Source organism: Branchiostoma floridae, chromosome 19, assembly GCF_000003815.2.
Source record: "Branchiostoma floridae strain S238N-H82 chromosome 19, Bfl_VNyyK, whole genome shotgun sequence".
In the NCBI taxonomy this organism is placed as follows: Eukaryota; Metazoa; Chordata; class Leptocardii; order Amphioxiformes; family Branchiostomatidae; genus Branchiostoma; species Branchiostoma floridae.
In genome coordinates this window covers 17,059,722-17,073,887 of record NC_049997.1, presented here as the reverse complement: position 1 = coordinate 17,073,887, position 14,166 = coordinate 17,059,722, and the positions used below count along the sequence as shown (strand labels likewise).

The window sequence follows — 14,166 nt, the reverse complement described above, 5'->3', positions numbered from 1 at the left end:
ACGCTCACTCTGTGGTTTATTCTGTTGTTATCGCACCTGACCAGGGATTATCTCACCATATACACCTCGGGCCGGGGCATTAACCCTTTAGTACAAGCTGCATATCGGGACAGATTTATTTGATCCACATACACACTACTCTTATGGGATAAGTGTGGTGGGTCTTTTTACGTGCTTGAGGTGTGGCTCTCCTCAAACACAGGACCTCCATTTAAAACGTCCTATCCAAGGGACGGCCCTGACCGAAGCAATGTACTCATTTTCACCTGAGTAAAGTGAGGAAAGTCGTGTAAAGTGCCTTTCTCAAGGGCACAAGATTGGTGGCACATCAATGGATTCAAACCCAGAACCCCTGAGTTACGAATCGAAAACCTTGCCGATTGTGCCAGATGACGGTGTGAGTGGTTCAAAACCTTAGTTCCCATGGGGCAATTACTGTCGTATTGAGGTCACCTGAGTTAGTGTCGAATGGCAGCCACTCCAGACCCTTGCAATCAAACCCAGCCTATTGTAAGCTCCTCACAATTCAGCCCCTGGCTGCAAAGTAGGAGTTGTCAGCCCATCCAATGATAGCCTGAGTGTATATAAACGAGCATCTTACTTTGAGAAAGGTCTGCAAACAGAGCCAGAGGCAGGTCCAGCGTTGTGCCAATCTCAGCTTCCACAGGTGAAGGTAGGAACTGTATATCACTGGGGGGTAACACGTACACCTGTGGGGGAACAATAGGACTGCATGTAGTGAAATGATGTAGAAAATGGTAGCTGTAATCAACTATATGACATTGTAAATGTACTTGTCTTCATGCAGATATACTTTTTAAACTATACTGAAGTTAAAAGAAGTGTACAAAATGTATCTTAACACTTTATTTGGCAAAAGAAACAACCCATGTACTACTAAAAGTATCTATTTACATGTAGTAGAAGTACAGTATGTACATGTACATCTACCATCCCTTTAGTACATTTGTACAGTAAACTGATGTACAGTATAATGTACAAAAAAGTACAGTATGTACAGTCTTTACTTTTTACTACTCTTTTAGTCTTTAGTTTGGTACCTTCAGTCATATAGAAGTAGTAAATGTCTTTAGCTTTGTCCCTTTTCAAAGAACCTATACTCACTTTCACACATTGTCCTTGAAGATCAGAAAGAGCAGAAATCTATTGCAAGGGCATTTCTACCAAAAAACTTGTGATGCCAATGTTACTGTACCTTTGCCTTTCCAGTGTGGGCAGTGTTCTTGACATCAGAAGCAGTGACGACCGTAGATCCCACAGTTGCCGTGGTAACCACGCCCTTGCTGTTAATCGTGGCGACAGCTGCGGCTGACGACGACCAAGTGAAGGCGCCACTCCCTCCAATAGCCTAGATTAGAAGAATCACAACATGGTTACACAAATTTCTTTCATTGTCATGTTTAAGACACAAAACCATTTTTCATTGTTCGGACCGGTTCTGAAAAAACGGACCTGAAAAAATTCAGTGGACCGTATGTTGGAGCGATTCGAAAATAAAGTTTATTTTCAAATCCCTACAACATACGGTCCACTGAATTTTTAAAACAGATTATACCGGCACTACAGCTGCAGGCATTCATGATTGTGTTTTGAGGCTTATTCGGCCAAGAAAATAACAAGAGCAAAGTAGAGGAGAGTTAATAGTCAGCTTTATCATGTTTCTACAGTCAAACTTGGTTTAACTAAACAGAAGCAGTTAGCATTGTTTACGTGAAGATAGGAGGTTGCGATTATTTGAATTTCAACTGAATACCTTCAGCATCTTCTGATAGGTCAGCCTGCTGCTTGGTTCCCATGGGAACACAGTGATTGGCGGGAGGACCTGGATGGGGTCGTAGATCTCCACTGATTGGCTGCCCTCCACTGGGGTGGGGAGGAGGTCTGCTTCTCCGTTCTGGGAACAAAAAAATATGGATACAAAACGTAGCATCATTATTGCAATCAACTGTTGTACAGTTGTATGTACACATGTACTTCGATGAAGGTTAGACATCCAGGTAATAAGATACGCCAAATAGCAATTACTCCAGCAACTGGATATGATTTTGGAAACGGTCAGACTCTTCAGGTAGAATCCGCCACCTTTCGTCAGTGACACTAAAGGTTTTTATATCCTAACTATGAATTGATATGCAAAGAGATCTAGTTTCAGAATAGGCATTTTATCCTAACTGAAAGGCAAATCCCAAGTGCCAGAAAGTTCCATACACAGGCCTCCTGTCCTATTGTATGTATGGATGTACATGTATAGTAACTGTTGTAGAAGACTTAACAAAAGTTGCTTAACTTTCCTTTTGTCAATTAAAGCTAATTACCCTTTAGAAAATACTTGACATGTAAATCTACCATCATGTCAAAGAAGTCAGAGTCAATGTTTGCATAAATTTGGAAAGGGATACTCTTTCTCATACATTTGTATGTCAGTGTTCTCACCAGGCCCTTTTATTATAGTAGTCCCCTACGCTGTGGTTTGGATCCCATAGGCACCTAGTCTTCAAACAACACAAAGTTACTTCAGTTACAGTAATAACTGTACAACTAGTAGACTTACAGTTTTGATGATTCCCTTCATGGTCCCCTTGATGTCTGGGAACCCCTTTAGGACAGTTCTCACCACATGGTACGACCCGTTCTTGGACGAGTGGAGAACCTCAAAGAAGTCCGTTGGAAAATGTCCTTCTATGAGCAAGTTCTGAAAAAAGGAGTTGGGAAGTTTGCAAAATAAACTGATTCTCATTTCTGAGTTTGCTTGACTTTGACCTGTGAGTTTGACAAGTAGGGTGGTGTATTTATGGCAAATGCATTTTAAGTTCCCGGGATTTAATTTTGCAGTAGGGGGAAGAAGGACTGTTCGTGGTGGTTTTAAGTTTGCGATAGCACCATGCACTGTAGTCTCTTACTGCAGCATAAACTAATAAAAATCCCAGACTTTCTACAGGCTGGAAACAAAGGCAGGGACAGATTAGCATAAAATGAACTGGTCAAAAATTCAATATTTTTTATCTAATGGTTTTATAGGAAACACTATTTTATCAAACCCTGCAGAATGATTTGGATATTTGTTACATAACTAAGGTCCTACTAACAGCAACAGTTACTTTCAAATTTTGGGAAACCAACCAATACGCAAATCATAATACAAAGATGACTTTTTGCCACACCAGTATGTGTACATATGCCTACCTCTGAAGGGTAGATCTTATGTGGGTTCTTGCTGTAAACCTCTATGGTGACTTCATACTCTCTGCCTGTCTCCAGTACGTTACTCTTACCAGGCGCAATCAGGAATTCTGGAAAACAAACAAACAAACAATTACCAAACTGTACAACAGTCAGAATCTAAAAACAAGTCATCAAAAATCATATCAATACAAATTTATCCTACTGTAAAAATATTTACTTTTGCTTAGACTTATCGTAAAAGAAGATGGAGAAATGAGGTTTTTGCCTTGGTTTTAGTTTGCAGTTGAAATAATTTTATATAGTATGGTAGAAAATACATGGAAATGATTCACAATATAATGAATTTGCAATGGAGAGGTTGTTGCGAAAATGGCAAAAATAAAACCATCACAAACGTTTCAAGATTTACAGTAACAATCACATGCATACTAATTTCACTACTTATTTTGAGACAGTGAAGAGTTCAAGAAAAATTTCTTGAAGAAAACTTACTGAGCGAGCCTGGTTCCACCACATGGATCCCAGCTGTTGGGTGATGTGGAGCTTCCTGCAATTTGATGTCTGAAATTCCAGGCTAAGAAATGGTACTTTAAACAGATAGTACATGTACAAAGTACAACAATAAACAGTAGTTCAACCCTCAAACACAGGACCTCCATTTAATGGCCCTAACCAAAGTTAGGTACTCCTCATTCACAACTGAGTGAAGTGAGGAAAGTCGATGTGTAAAATGCCTTTCCCATGCAAGGGTACAAGATTGGTGACAAATCAACATTCAAGTTTCTTGGGTAGCAGAAGCGAACATAGGAGCAAACTACCAATCAGTGCCCTCCTCTAAAACTTGGACAAGAATGGAATATTCCAGGAGTTAGAGATGTCCAAATTCCCAGACGGAATAGAGGAGAAGTTACTGTATAATACATGATTGTGTATATAGTATAATAAACTTTGGAGCGAACTACTAGTACTATCCGGATATGGTATCCAGGCTAACAATATTTCCCATATGTACTTAGTACACACATACAATAAGAAAGGATACTCTTGTCATACAGTGTGATGGTGGTGGTGCCCATAGCAAGAGCAGTCACAGTGGAAGTGTCCCTGTCCAGACTAGCAATCTTATAACTTCCACCTTGTAGCTCAAACATGTACTGGGTAGAAGGCATGGCCACCTCTGGAAGAAATACAAAAAGAGACACAATGTTACATCTTTAAAGTTTAAGGTGGTTTTGTTACATCAAAACAAAAGTGAATAAAACCCTCTGCTATGTATATGATTTCTTTCTACGTAAAACTGATTGATAATCTATTTTTTGAAATGTAAACAGTACAGCGATGCAAGATGTACTAAAAAATATAGGCCCACTATTTCTGAAGTGAATAAGTTTACAACTAGCTAGGGACGAAGCATGACAATAGCAAGTACTGTAATGCAGTTTCGCTATGGCTCTTACAACTCAGTCAAGCCACACCAGGTCACTCCCACTCTTTTCGATAAGTGTGTTGTTTTTTTTGTAGACGGAGGTTTTACGCTTATGCTTGAAACTCCCTCATGATACATATGTAGGTCATCAGTGTTTTATTTAAGAAGTTTGCTCAGTGCAAGGCCATTGACCACTTCTAGGCACCGAACTATGCTTACTGTAGCAGCATCTCTTCTCCCTAAGTCAGAAACATCGAGCTTGGGCAAGTTCAACTATCTGATCAAATAGGTGAAGCAGGGATTACGAAGGCTGTGTTAGAAAGCTAACTTGTTTGCTCAACTTGATACCAACACTATTGACACAACAAATAAATAAAAACAAAGCTCAAGTGAGTGTGAGAGTACATTAAACATGATAATGTCCTTTATAATTCTGGAAGGAGGGAAACATTAAATATCAAGACCTTAATCATTGCCTGCACTGGTGCAGGTAACATTGGAAATTACCTGCACCAGACAAATTTTACCTGCACCACTATGAATTTAGAAAGTATGGATCATACTAAAATTGTTGAGGAATCATTGTTATTTTTTTCTATTATACTTAATAGGTGGTAAAAGTCAACGCAGCTAATAACAATCTATATACACCTACATCATAGAACATTTATGTATAAAAGCCAGCACATGGACCAGTGCAGGTTAGGTGCAGGTAGACAAAAGAAATACCTGCACAGCTCTAATTTTACCTGCACTAACCTGTATATACCCAGTACATGGACCAGTGTAGGTTAGGTGCAGGTAGACATCAGAAATACCTGCACTGCCCCAATTTTACCTGGCAGTGCACTAATCTGTATATACCCAGTACATGGACCAGTGCAGGTTAGGTGCAGGTAGACACAAGAAATATCCTGCACTAACCTGCTATGCAGGTGGTATTTCGAGCCCTGGCCTTGTATCTGTTGACATACCATTGATCTTTCCCTGTCTGAATCTTTCCACCCTGTACTTGATACGCTGTCCCTGTACAAGGTACACGTCGTAGGATGGGTTGAGAAGTAAGTTGTCAATCACGACCAGTTGGACTTCCGCTGGCGATACATCCTGGGAACAAACAAATGATACAATCATACATTCAAATACATCACTTTTTCCATTTGAATCAAACTTTAAACCAAGAGGAAAGAAAATTCCAACCAAAAGAAAAAAGAAAGTTTAACAAAAAGGCAAATAAATTCTAATTTATTCAGTATATAAGTGACTGTGTTGTAATTGCTGTATACAGTATAGCTCTACTTGCTGCTTCTTTCTCTCCTCTACAATTTAAGTCTTATTATCCTAACTAAAAAAACAGAAATATTCGCAAGCAAATGCAACAAACAAGTTTCACTCCAATTTTCTCCTATGCAAAAGCGACTAATCCAAAATCCCCCCCAGCTAAAATGGACCATTCCAAAATCATTGCTGCCTCAAATTTCATTTCATGGTAAAAATGATAAGGAGATTATTATTGCAATTGTTATGAATTTGTGGTCACAACAATTCTGTATCAGTGACTGTCAATAGTCATACAAGAATGAGATATTTGTGAAGTCACAATGAATAATGAAAATGTTTTCAAGTTTTACAATATTTCAAACTTACCAATTTGAAAGTCAAATAGGGAGTGAAACATAATCACATACCAGTTTCAGTATACATTTATTTTGAAGCTTAACCCCCTAAAAATACAAGCTAATCTTAAAAATGCTGACCTTGTAGATGGGGTCCTTCAGTTTGATGTTGACCTTGGCAGACCCAGTTTTAATGCCCTCTACGAGAGCGACGTTCCCCTGCTTCCCGGCACTCTCCAGCGTGAGAACGTCTGGCGGGGCGGCGTAGGAGGTGTCAGCAAACCTCAGAATCCTGAACAGAACATCAATATTACAGTTTTACCAATTTAAGTCTTACTGTACATGTACAAAAAATGTATGTGGGCAGGAAAAAATCTCTGCAAAAATGTCTGCAAACCTCAGTATACTAAACAGAACAGCAACATTACAGAGTTACCAGTTTTAATTTAAGTCATACAGTGCAAGGCAGGGAAACAGACAAACATTTTTATAACTTGGGTTTCATCTATCTTCCCTTTTCATCTGTCTGTCCGTTCATCCATCCTTCCTCACATCTTTCCATAGATCCTCCAATTCTTGTTGTCCTATTTTTCTTCCATCTATCCATCTTTTTATCCATCCATCTATTCCTTTTTCATCCATCCTTTATTTCTATCCATCCATCCATTCTTCTTTTCTTTTCATCCATCCTTTTCTTTTCTTTCCTCCATCCATTCTTCCTATCTTTTTACATACATCTGTTTGCCCTACCTACAGATAGTTGGGACCAGGTACATCAGATTCAGAATCGTTCACTTGAGTCCAATCAAACTCCATTCCCTCCAGATAACTGTATGTATTTGTTTGCTCATACAATGTACCTTCATTCATTCATTTCTTTGTACGTTCATTCACCCTACCTGAGGATAGTAGCAGCAGGTACATCAGACTCAGGATCGTTAACTAACGTCCAATCAAATTCCTCTCCTTCCAGACTACTGAACGTGTTCAGCTCGTCATCAAGCGCCTTGATCTCAAACGACTCCGGGGAATCCTCCAGGTAAAGTTCCCGCGTGGTGGTCTCCACTGTGATGGAGTGAATCCTGTCCACGATGACGTCACACCGCAGCATCTGTCCCGTTTCTGTGATGAAGGTTGTCAATATGTCAATCATGAATTTGAATATTTGTATTTTTGTAAAGGCATTCTGTTAGCTCAGGCAGATTGTAAGGGATTGTATTTCGGATGGTGATATAAAGCCAGTATATTAAGGAGCATCCATTGGAAGTCAAGGTCCTCATTGACTTCCGATGGACGAACATCATCATCATTAGGGAGCTTAGGCATAAGCCTCAAGTGTCCAATCACTGCATGCAAAATAGAGAACCCAACACACTTATTAAGAAGACTAGAGGTGACAAGGAATACATGCCAGCAGTATTCTCTTAACAGCATTTTCTAACTAAAACATGGCTGAAAAATATTCATTTCAGCATATCTTTAAATATCAGTCACAGATGGGCCTGGAGACAACTCTCCATCTTCATGGCTATCTTGTCCCCCCTACAAACTGGAGGTCAATGGACTAGGTACATGTAGGAAGTGGCCAACACGAAAACCATGAGCATATTCTACCGTGAACATTTCTGCATTTAAAGTAATGCAGACAGAATCTTACCCTGTTCCTCTGCTAGTATAATAGAGGTAAGTTTGTTGGGTTGAGTCGACACGGCCGTAACAACAGCCTTGTTGGAACATTCCTTCCCATGATGCACTGGGACAATCTGGACGGTTGCAACCTCTGGTCTCGTTGACCTCCTAAAATTTCAAAAAGAAGAACAAATGCATATAACTTATATCATCTACGTTATTGCAAAGTGTGTATGACATAAAATATTAAGTTATACTGGACACTACAGTGTACAACAATGCGTGAAGTGGGTAACTCACTGAAATTGTAAGATGCTCAGCCATTTGCTGGCTACCTTACTACGGCCGAGCGATTTAACACTAACAGAGCGCTCAACAAATTTCATCAAGATTAAAAGAACAAATCTTTTTAATTTTACATTTTGTGTGTTTTGTTGTCTTTAAAGTTTAAGTCAAACTTTAATCCAATTTAGGATGAAGTGCTGTCACCAACGTGCCACAGTCCAGTGAGATATTCTCTTATATCAGGAAATTTCCTGTCCGTTCAGCATAACAATAAGCCTTTTCACACAGATCAGAACGCATGTGTGGCGACAGGAATTCTAGGTAATATGTCAAAGGGGTAAGGCCCGAAATTGTCTGCAAGGTCCTTATTTCGACCATTGTTTTGATTTGCATAACAATGTCCAGACAGATTCTGTTTTTAATTTTGGGGTATTACCTTGACATATTACCTAGAATTCCTGTCGCCGCACATGTGTGCTGACCTCTCGCGAAAGGACTTATAAGAGAATAACTAGTATTTTGTAATTGATAACAGTGTAAGTTCACTGTTGCCTAGGTTTGCCATGTATTGCACTGTCTGTAAATTCAATAAATATTACTTTCACTGTAACATAATTATTAGTATATGATATTAGCTCAAGAATGTGATATGATCCTAATTTACGTTTTCATAATTTCCTTGGCTTAAATATCACATAATGTTTAAATACTGTCGTCATACATCTGCAATAAATCCATTGTTAATGGCCAATGGATCGTGGACAAAGAATAATTCTAATACCCAATGCAATAAATTATGATGAATTTGAAGGCGCTGAGTTTGACAAATTATCTTCACTTCCGTTCTCACTCATAGCACAGTGCACGGGGATATCGGGAATTATCTGAACCGTATCGGAAATACATCGTCTCTAATAACTGGAAGTGTATCGGAAAACTCTGCGTATTGTCATCATAGTTTGTGTTCATGTGGAACTGCGTCGGAACTGTGTCGGCCACTTAACGTTTTCCGATACAGCAACGATGACCTTCCGATGGGAAAACAATTTCCAACATAAATCCGATGGTTTTCCACGAAATTTATCGGTATCACATCGGTTTCTTTTTCCCACAGATTTCCGATGGCGGTCGCCAAGGCAACAAGTAACAGACATGGCAGATGGGATTTCCCCGCTTGGATGTGGCCATGGCAACGCCGCTGAGTGACGTGTAGCCTCTTTATTGGTTACCATGGCTACTGAATGATTGACATACGAAGCAACCACGTGATCCGTTCCATTATATAGCGTGGAGTGGCGTATCCACATTTCTACGTGCTAAATGTTATAGAATGAAAGCAGAGTTTGTTTTCTCAGCGGTAGCGTTAAGAATATGAATAAATAAAGAAAAGGGAAACTTCAGACGATCACTTTGAAACCAGAAAGTGTGGGTTCGAGCCCTTGGTGCGACATTATTTTGAAGGGCAAAATATATGGTTACCATTTTGTTGGGGTAGAAAAACAAAACGAATTCCGAAGTCCCAACTTCCTTTGGAAACACTTGCCGAAACGGAATCAAGTCAAAAGTATAAAACTTGCCTACCGGCATCACGCTGGGATAGCCGGTATATATATATATATGTAGACCCTTGGACCAAACCAGGCAAGCTCGAAAGCTCCCTGAGATCAAGGAGGTTGATGATAGACAGGGTGGGCCCGAAGGCTCTTCCCCTAGCACCTTGCGGGCGATCAAGGCGATTATGTCAAGATTATGTCAAGATTCCAACCACCCACAGGGCAGACATCACGCTTCGGCTTTACTTCATCAGCGTGAATGCCTGCTGACGCTGTGCGCCAGATGGTACGGGTTTCGTGATTCCTAACTGTCAAGTGCCGACCTAATATGAGTTATAAAAACAATTCATGCAGAAGGTTGTCTATGCTTGCATACTTCAGAATGTGGTTCTTAAAGTGGCCAAATTATATCTTTTTCACAAAGCTGTACATAAAGAAACTGATTTTAGTGATTTGGACAAGAACAATTGCGTATATTTCATCGTGCGCCAAACCCGTACACAAAACATGTTTATTATCAGAGCAATTCAATAAATAAAAACATTTCATAAATTATGTTAATGAGGTCCCGAGCACAAGTGGGTGTGAACACCACTCATGCATATAGTTGTCTACGCTTGCGTACTTTGTATGTGGTTATTGAAATAAAAACATTACATCTTTTTCACAAAACTGTATAAAAAGAAACTGATTTAAGTGATTTTGACAATAACAATTGCGTATATTTCATCGTACGCCAAACCCGTTCACAAAACATGTTTATTATCAGAGTAATTCAATAAATAAAAACATTTCATAAATTATGTTAATAAGGTCCAGTTTATGAGCGTTTTCTCTTGCCGAGCCGTCAACCCAGTTGCTTATCATAGATAGACGGACAGAAAATGAATACCGTACTTTCTCGATTAAAGTACCTTTGTTTGGGAAATAAAAATCGTTTCTGACTGATCTGTAATGGACCTCCTGCCTTCAACTTGTTAAAATAAATAAATCAGACAACAGTTCAGCCTTGGTTTCTTGCATGGAATATTTTGGCACCGCTTACGCTAGTTAATGTCTTGTCACTGTCCATGGGCGCGGCTGGTGGACAAACGTAATTCATTTGTGCATGAGCTAGTCCCTCTTTGAGATTTGTCTCGGTGTTTGGTTGCCACAAATTTTTGTTTTACCGGCGCCGGTTCTACATTTGGAACTGCAAGTCTCTCTTTTAGTCTTATAGAAAAACAACACGTCTTTTGTGAGTTATGTTTCGGAGTTCGCCACGAAACGCCTGTGACAGAACCTCGTTTATACGTGACAAGTATCAGGTTATTTTTGCTGTCAGTTTTCGCTGATTGCCTGTCAAAAATGATTGAATTTGCGTTAGGCAAAGTTTCAGACAGTCCGGCGCCGGCGGCACGATCTTCAAAAGGCCAAGATCTGTCAATCAAGACTACGCACCGTGGGAAAGTGTTCATTTGTAGTGGCCATCTCGGAGCTGCTGTTTGCTGATGTAGTATCAAATCTCATAATCTATAGTTCAGTTTTATCCAGATCCCAGACGATCCTCGCTATTTTTGTTACAGCGCTCAAATTTCAATCAAATATTTGGCTATATCAATTGCAATTTGAAGAGTTGTACTCACAGAAAAAATGTGCCGCTAACATGCGTGTTTGTTTACACCTGAGGTACGTGCGGGTCCAACCTTTAGCTTGCGTTGTTCTTTATATCTTACCGTATTTTTCTGTGTTCCGTTGATACATATAAAAAATGCTGACACAATTTTTGTAACATCGGATTTTATCGCTAACTTTTTGCACTGCTTTACAACCATATCTTTATGTGGGTAAATAACTCCAACTAAGTAAGTCACAGTTCTGTGAGCTGTTGTTAATCGCACGGCCGCGGTGACCACGGTAAGAATTTATGTACATGTACAACGTATCTCTTGCGGAAACCTTGTGGCGTCTTCCATACAATTTCTGCGGATGATTTCGGGACGTCCAGAAGTTTTTGTAACTTTACGTATCCTAACTTCTGTGGAAGATTGCACGACGTACTAGTATTGCGGAATATTATGGGACGGTCTACTAGCGGAAGAACCGGAACGTCTGCAGAAACTTGAAGCGCATTTCGTGGCCGTTACTGATGACACATATACGATTGTATTCTTTTATAAAAGCACTTATGTCATCCTCTTGCGTCAAAATATCTTCATGGATTTCATGGACCCATTTCGACGCACAGTATTTTAAACTACGGTGATTCTGAAAAATTGTTCCGATAGTGCACGTGGTTTTCTGGTTGATCCTTTGATCTGTCTTGTACTATTACGGTCCGGCAAATGCTTGACTTTGTCTTTTTTATCAAGTGATAATATCCATATCTTGTTAATAAACTATAGTCTGTGTAAACTGTCTTTGGCTGAGTTCATGTTAACTTTCGAAACGTGTTAGTTCCAGGATTAGTGTTAGTATTAGAGAGTTAGTGTTTAAGAGACAAAACGAACTTTTGAGAAAAACAGTGAAACAAATGAACACGAAATCAAACTCAACGGGAACAAAACGGATAAATCAATAGACAATTTAAGATAAATCGGTTCTTCCGTGACAGCACATCTCCATCCTCAAACTTTGACGGTATTGACGAACCTGAAGAACGGGAATACACGACATTAGTCATGATCAACATAATGCACTGGTCAACTAGCCACCGAAAGTGACAGTGGTTAAAAAAGCGGGCACCGTAAAATTATTAATTTCCCTGGTTTAAAAAAAATGTAACGTTAAAAGAAATATGTATGGTAATCAACAAAACAGCATCAACTCTGTAGCTCGTTTACTGATATCGACATATTCCTACATTATCCTGTTAATCGGGGCCTGACGCCTATCATGACCTCAAGTGACCTCCAGTCGGTGCGTGAAAACCGACACATTTCCGACATCTATCGGGCACGTATCGGAAGGCTGACGGGATCCGCGGGAAAACAATGGGCGGGCGCCATTGATTTGGCCTGATTTCTGGATTTCTGTCGGATCCAACGTCGGAAAATCTGAATGTGAAAATCCGACACAAATCTTACATAATTACGTTACCAACCCGTTAACAACCCGACTTCCCCGTGCACTGTGTAGACTGCCCCCCTCCCCCACAAATTGTTGAAATCTCCAAGATTTTTGCCTATGGCGCACTCTATCCTTGATGAAAATGCCATGTAATTTGGACAAATTATTGGTCTTCGATTCCAATGGACCATGCAAGGTCGAAACAATCATTTATGGGGGAGGGGGGCTGTAGTTAGGAACCGGGACCGAAGAGGCGCACATGTCCCGGCGAAAAATCTGGTAAAAAAACAGGCACTTACCACGTGAAACAGCCATCGCTTGCTTCTAACGTAAAGTTCGTAGCTACTGTAGAATAGTACGGGAGTAAAACCTTCGGTGCGTTCAGTTTTGAGGCAAAACTGAGCGAAATCTGGAGAATAATCAGCCACAAAGATTTGTAAAGTGCCGCCATGCTTTCCAATCTAATAAACCGCGAGGCCCTTTAGTAGGCCGAGGTAAAATAAATACTGCCTTTGTATTTCAATGACTTAATGCAAGCCGTACGGGATGGTTTCATCACTAAATAGGGTTATTAGAAATTTATTATTTCAAATGTTGATACTTATATCATAAATAGCACAAATATGAGCATTAGCAATTTTATTTTACAACAGTAAATTTTATGAGGCACCTGCAAATTCACGAAAGACAACCTAATTGAAAGTTAGGGATGCGTAAATCCCGCCAAGGTGAAATGAAAGACCTGCTCGGATTGGTTGATGTCGGTGACTCATTCATCTTATATTCATAAATTACCGGTTTAACGAAAAGTTTTGTCGACAGTTTCCACTCTGTTTAGAAGTGCGCTTCGTATGCTAAAAGTATCATATGATAATAGACGTTGCCGGCAGTTTATATGAGAACTGAACTTATAGAATAACGTTGAATACGGTTCTTTTTATTTTATTTCAAGCAGTGACTAAGTCATCCTCTGGCAAAAAAAAAGTGTTTTTCTTTTCAGTCACGAGCGTGGTCATTCTTGCTGTTTCAAAGACCAAGCTACTTCAACCGTCCTGTGATACCATACAATAATCTAGGCCACTGCGATTTGATTATATGGATGACACCCTTTCAGGGACCCCAAAACTGAGGCTAGCGTGCGAACAAAAAAATAAAGTTTGACCTAAAAAAGTTGACTTCATTATGCAAATCTAAGCTGTCTAAAAAATTGAACAATTGACTGATCACACAGATTACGGTAAACTGAAAGATAGATGATCTTTGACCTTCTTCTTGACCTTGGAATTTACAACAAATATTTGCTCACTTTGCAGCTACTTTGTACGTTCTTCAATGTGGTTGAAAACTTTTTTTTCATAAAACGGCCGGAAATTAATGCGCGCATGGATGTCATCCATATAATAAA

At 39.6% G+C, this 14,166-nt stretch overlaps 1 protein-coding gene across 1 annotated transcript in view; it reads right to left on the bottom strand.

Annotated features, from left to right (window-relative positions):
- The window catches only part of LOC118406540 (nuclear pore membrane glycoprotein 210-like), a 32,618-nt gene extending 19,386 nt beyond the window's left edge, over positions 1–13,232 (bottom strand). Inside the window, exons 1-12 of the mRNA XM_035806603.1 lie at positions 13,061–13,232; positions 7,904–8,043; positions 7,146–7,368; positions 6,388–6,538; positions 5,605–5,737; positions 4,247–4,381; positions 3,697–3,765; positions 3,205–3,311; positions 2,573–2,713; positions 1,775–1,915; positions 1,217–1,369; positions 602–710 (exon numbers count right to left, since the gene is read on the bottom strand). Of these exons, the coding sequence (XP_035662496.1) occupies positions 602–710; positions 1,217–1,369; positions 1,775–1,915; positions 2,573–2,713; positions 3,205–3,311; positions 3,697–3,765; positions 4,247–4,381; positions 5,605–5,737; positions 6,388–6,538; positions 7,146–7,368; positions 7,904–8,043; positions 13,061–13,212 (1,654 nt within the window). The 5' untranslated portion in view covers positions 13,213–13,232. The remainder of the gene's footprint in view (positions 1–601; positions 711–1,216; positions 1,370–1,774; positions 1,916–2,572; positions 2,714–3,204; positions 3,312–3,696; positions 3,766–4,246; positions 4,382–5,604; positions 5,738–6,387; positions 6,539–7,145; positions 7,369–7,903; positions 8,044–13,060) is intronic.
- Between the last annotated feature and the right edge of the window lie 934 nt (positions 13,233–14,166).